At 31.1% G+C, this 5,931-nt stretch overlaps 1 protein-coding gene across 1 annotated transcript in view; it reads left to right on the top strand.

Annotated features, from left to right (window-relative positions):
* The first annotated feature begins 390 nt into the window (after positions 1 to 390).
* Positions 391 to 5,931, top strand: part of LOC111697868 (acetylcholine receptor subunit alpha-like) — a 38,075-nt gene continuing 32,534 nt past the window's right edge. Inside the window, exons 1-2 of the mRNA XM_023468004.1 lie at positions 391 to 534; positions 2,434 to 2,569. Of these exons, the coding sequence (XP_023323772.1) occupies positions 467 to 534; positions 2,434 to 2,569 (204 nt within the window). The 5' untranslated portion in view covers positions 391 to 466. The remainder of the gene's footprint in view (positions 535 to 2,433; positions 2,570 to 5,931) is intronic.

The raw sequence follows: 5,931 nt of genomic DNA, 5'->3' as shown, positions 1-5,931 counted from the left end.
AATCACCCATTGTTACAATATACCGCAAAAACGTCTCATTGGTCTCAAATGAATCCTTTACAACTGCACTCTACCATGTCTAGGGGTACTCCCTTTAAATGTCTAGTTTAAAAATGATATATTTCTAAATGATCTAAACCTGTCAACTGTGCCAACTGAAAGAAGAAGTGTTGAGTAAAACTCTCAATGTTGGCTCTTCTCAGATTTCGTGCTCAACCTAAATATTTTCCTATTCTAGTTCAAGACTTGATTAATTCATTTCATTTTAACATAGTTCTCAGCTCACGGTTCAATCAAATATCTGATTGAACTCATTTTAGATTTAACGTTAAGAGAGAATGCATATTTTTAGATATCAAAGTTTTAATCCAAATCAAATATTTCAGAAAATGCGGGAACATGTTTCACCTAGTTTAAAAATGGTCGCATAAAGGATTAAGATATTTATATAGAAGATTCCAGAACAATGAAGTTTTACAGCCTGATATCAATCTATCTGGCGGGAACAGTGTTTCTTTTACTTCCGGTTACAAGGTAAGTCCCGGACATAAGACAAATGAGTTAATTTATGTGATTGTGGTTGTTTGATATGTTTCTAATATCTTGCAGATTTGAAATACTTTGAAACTATACCTGACAGATGTTTGAATACTTAGAAGAGAAATGAGAACTCTATTAACTGTTTCAACATAATTCAACCATTTCTAAACAGACTGGGAGAGTTTACAGTTTGTGGGAAATATTTTACAAAACCGTTAAATGTTAAACTAGCAGGAGAACCCAGCTTTGGCTGGAGTTGTCCTTAAAAGGCACCGACCACTCATTTCACGCACCTCTGCCCCTTTAGTAAAAGTAAATTCAACCTTTTATGAAGCGTCAACCAACTGTTGCACCGGCTAGTCCCGTCCATAGAGCTAGGTACAGAACAAACTGGGACCGGAAAGGTTTACCCGGCTCGGAAATTCAAATTTACTTCGGCTGCCCGGGATTTTAGAATAAAATACAGAAAGACAAACAGCGAACACTCTTTTATATGTTAAAAACTCGAATTCAAGGTTCCTTTTTAAATAATACTTTCCCTATCTAAAAAATAGATATATTGCTATTAATAAAAAGTAGATTCTTCAACTTTTTTAGTGTGGAATGCGTCAAAATATGTTTTATTGCAGCGTCTTTAAACTAAATAAAGTGACTGTAAGCTAAATTTCAAGTTAACCTTCTGAAGCTATACCAATGCCCGATGTTCCCTGAAATGTTTAGTCTATTCAATTGTGAATTATGTTTATAATTTATGAAACTAACTATTTTTGATTGTGGTTTCTTTACAAAAAGTGAATTGCGCATTTCTTGTTCAGGAAAACAGACAGAATTAACTCATCAGATTTAAAACTGTTCAAGCTAGATCATTTTCCACATCATATATCAGATAATGTTTCAAGGGTATCGATCCTTGAGAAATAGGGTATTGTCATCTATGCATGGAGGGTACCATTAAATTACGCTATTTAATAACTAAACAAAATAACTTTCCTGAATTTTTGGTTCCTGCCGTCGTTTAGCTCCTAGAGTGAAACATGTGTAAAATTTATATGTATTCACAATTGTGATTCATTTTTAAAGTCTAATCAATTTATTTACTTGTGCTTTTGTACCATTAAAAGCAATCTGTTAATTTAAAAGTCAGTGATGGTGATGGACCAAACCTCTGTAGAGTAAAAAAAGTAGATGTTAGTTTCACGTTTATGGAAAATATATTTCGGTCTGGGTTGACCATAGTTGACCCGCGTCAGTTCTAACCATATGATAACCATCAAAATCGATAAAAATAGATAAAAAATTGTTGAAAATCACAAGAATATAAACAAACAAAAGGTAATTTGAAAAAAAAGATTGAGATGTCAAATGATATAGAAGTGAAGCGAACTCAGATTATGAGATGGAAAAAAGATAATTTGCAAATATTTACTTTAAAAAAAAAATTTTGTTCAAGGAGGGGTATTTAAACCTTTTAAAGAATTGGACATAAACAATACTCTTTTTAAATATACTGAATTACAGATTACAATTAAATACTGTTAAGGTTGGGATGTGTTTTATAATTGTTAAAGGGAGTGTCGTAATTTTAAGAAACACTTAATCTAAAGAGGAGCAAGAACCTTTTAAACCTTTATCTGATCATTATTGTGTAAGATATCGACGTTTTTCTGGTTTGAAAACTTTAAATTAAAAAAAATACCCAAACTGTTTTTGCAACAAAAATCCGTAAATATTTTTTACAGAAAAACCAAAACTTTAAAAATTTGTTTTTAAAGAGATATACAGGGATATCTCACTCATTCTAGATCGAACAAAGATTTTGAGGGCGCCGTTGTAAAACGAACCTGCCTCTCTATAAATTACGTTTGCAGTCCCTTTAAATTCTATTATTCCTAGGGGTGGTAATCCTGACGCAAAGCGCCTGTATGACGACCTGTTATCTAACTACAACAAGTTGGTTAGACCAGTCTCAAATATTACAGAGGCCGTTACAGTCAAGCTCAAGCTCAAACTCTCTCAGCTCATCGCTGTGGTAAGAATTAGTCTATTCCTAATCGTGGTGGATTGGTTTACGAAAAAAATCTATAAAACTTTCAAAATTGTATTATATTAATTATTTTATTAAACTTTATTCGAAAAAAAATAAAAATTGGAAAACTCTCAAAGATGATCGTTACAGCACGTTAGTCTTTGCATCGTTTTTAGGTCGTTTTTTGCATTTATTTTATACCAGGGACAAATTTTGACATACTTATAAAGGCGAATGTTCATAATGAAAATAAATAAAAACATTTGCCAAATTTTGCACCTGAAAGAAAATCTTTGCAAAAAAAGATGTTTGTTAAAAAAATGATGTTCATGTAACAGCGCGCACTGCAAATTAGACAAAAGGAGAAAGTTAAATTCAAGCACCTTTGTGACCATCGTAGCTCCTCTAGTTTTAATTTTACGCACAAGTATGAGAAAGCAGATTTTCCTGGTAAGTGTCAGAAATTAAAAACATGTTTTCTCTTCTCAATATATCTTCAATAAGAGGAGTTAAAGATTTCTATTTATAAAATTAACTTAAGCATAACGTGGTAAGGTTTGTTACATAAATTCTAGTGCAATAAAGAACATTCACGCATTTCAATCTCGATAACCATTACAACTTTCTTTTTAGATAATTTGTTTTGTCGAAATAATACGTTTTTACAATCTTACAATCTATTTAGTAGTTTGTACAAAGTAAAGTTAAGTGAAGAAGCCTTTATCTTGTTTTTTTTGGTAGTAAAGTGAAGAGACTTAATCTTTCCTACTTTGACTATTTAGTAGTTTATACAAAGTAAAGTTAAGTTAGGCCTTTATCTTGTTTTTTGGTAATGAAGTGAGACTTAATCTTTCCTACTTTGACCATTTAATAGTTGATACAAAGTAAAGTTAAGTGAAGAAGCCTTTATCTTGCTTTTTGGTAATGAAGTGAAGAAACTTAATCTTTCCTACTTTGACCATTTAGTAGTTGATACAAAGTAAAGTTAAGTGAAGAAGCCTTTATCTTGTTTTTTTTTGGTAATGAAATGAAACTTAATCTTTCCTACTTTGACCATTTAGTAGTTGATACAAAGTAAAGTTAAGTGAAGAAGCCTTTATCTTGTTTTTTTTTGGTAATGAAATGAAGAGACTTAATCTTTCCTACTTTGACTATTTAGTAGTTTATACAAAGTAAAGTTAAGTGAAGAAGCCTTTATCTTGTTTTTTTTTGGTAATGAAGTGAGACTTAATCTTTCCTACTTTGACCATTTAGTAGTTGATACAAAGTAAAGTTAAGTGAAGAAGCCTTTATCTTGTTTTTTTTGGTAATGAAGTGAGACTTAATCTTTCCTACTTTGACCATTTAGTAGTTTATACAAAGTAAAGTTAAGTAAAGAAGCCTTTATCTTGTTTTTTGGTAATGAAGTGAAGAGACTTAATCTTTCCTACTTTGACCATTTAGTAGTTGACGCAAAGTAAAATTAAGTAAAGAAGCCTTTATCTTGTTTTTTGGTAATGAAATGAAGAGACTTAAACTTTCCTACTTTGACTATTTAGTAGTTTATACAAAGTAAAGTTAAGTGAGGCCTTTATCTTGTTTTTTTTTGGAAATGAAATGATACTTAATCTTTCCTACATTGACTATTTAGTAGTATAATAAGGTTAAGTGGGGCCTTATCTTAGTTTCTTTTTTTTGGTAACGAAGTGAAAGTTAATTTTTCCTACAATAACTATTTAGTAGTATATACCGGGTGTCCTTTTAATATTGCCAATTTTCATGCACAATTAGTTTTATCTAACCCGTCAGACCAAAGAAAGATATAACTGCGCGTGAAACGTTTTATCGAAATACTGGTGAATATGAAAACTGATATTGTGTTTTTTCTGCAACACTTTGTTGCGGATATTTTGTTACATTGCAAACTGTTCATATACAGTTCCTCAAATCTTTTTACAGATTGTAAAAATTCCAAAAAATGACAGAGAAATAGCTGTTAGAAAATTCTCAGATTTAAGCGGACACCCTGTATATACATAGGTTGGTTAAGCGAAGCCTTACCTTAGATTCTTTTTGGGCAATGAAGGCACTGTGATTTAAAGATCTCAAGTAAAAATCGATGAGAATTTTGCCAATTATTTCTTTAAAACCAAAGCTAACAACAAGTGCTTTACAGTGCTAAAATGTAATTGTAAATTGCTAAAAAAAGGCATAAGTGAGTTAGAACAGTAAAATCAATGCCCAAGGCTTTGCGACACTTCAAAGTCGACCCTGTCAAACAAAGTTTATCTTTCCTACTTGATATATCAAGCTAAGTTTCCTATGTTGATTTTAGTTTGTGAGTGGAGCAGTGTAAGCTGTAAGATTTATAGCATTGATTGAATTGATGTAGGCGATGAAGAGAATTTAACATTTAAAATTAAATAAAACAGAATGTGATTTTAAACACTACACTATATTTTATCACCCTTGTCCAATTCCTAAAACCGAAAATTAATTTAACGGATTCGTCAGATAAATTTCAAATAAAAAATTATAAATAGTATTCCATTACTAAAAAAAAATGATCTTAAAACTGGAGCTGTACATATTTTCTAGTTCTGTTTGCCCGCGAATATTTTATATTTAAATTATATGTTAAATTTTCTGAATGCAACCCATCTTCCAAGTAAAGGATGAAATTTTTTGGAAGTTTTTAATACTTTTAGTAAACAATTAAAAGTTTAAAAGGATGAATAATTATAAAATTCTTCTGAACTTAAATTTTCTTTTCAAGTTTTTAGAATTAAAATGTACAAGGTAAAGATAATATGAGAGTTCTTGCTTAACCCTATAAAGGATGGGGGGTCTGAATCTATGCATATAACTTGGGGGGAAGCCCCCACCCATAGAAAAAGCTTTTAGAGTATAGGTATAGCTAGGGTTGTAATGAATATTCAACGCCCATTTATTAAGGCTAGCTAACTTAAGTAGTAGTAGCAGGAAGATTTGAAAAAAGTGCTAAGAAAGGGGTCGGAAAAATGTAATACAATTTTTTTACCCCAAACATTGTTTCTTGGTGCATTATGAACAAGGTGGACATTCTATTTTTTTTTGCCACGGCGTTTGATAACGAACAAACAATTAAACACCTATGCCAAATGTAAGAATACTTTATACAACAAATATGTATAACATATATATATAATTCCCCTGTATTTAATGTATGTACATTAAAATTCCAACATTATCTTACCAAAATGCACAAATTCATTCTAACCTTTGTAAAACTCTAAAAACCACTCGAAATCCCCCTGTAATCTCCCAAGGGATTTCTAAACACATTCTGCTATTATCATTTTTCTTTTCACCTAATTTGCCTGATATTTACCCCCCCCCCCCCCCCG

This window comes from Eurytemora carolleeae, unplaced genomic scaffold (genome assembly GCF_000591075.1).
Source record: "Eurytemora carolleeae unplaced genomic scaffold, Eaff_2.0 scaffold285, whole genome shotgun sequence".
In the NCBI taxonomy this organism is placed as follows: domain Eukaryota; kingdom Metazoa; phylum Arthropoda; class Copepoda; order Calanoida; family Temoridae; genus Eurytemora; species Eurytemora carolleeae.
This window is presented reverse-complemented; position numbering and strand designations above follow the sequence as displayed.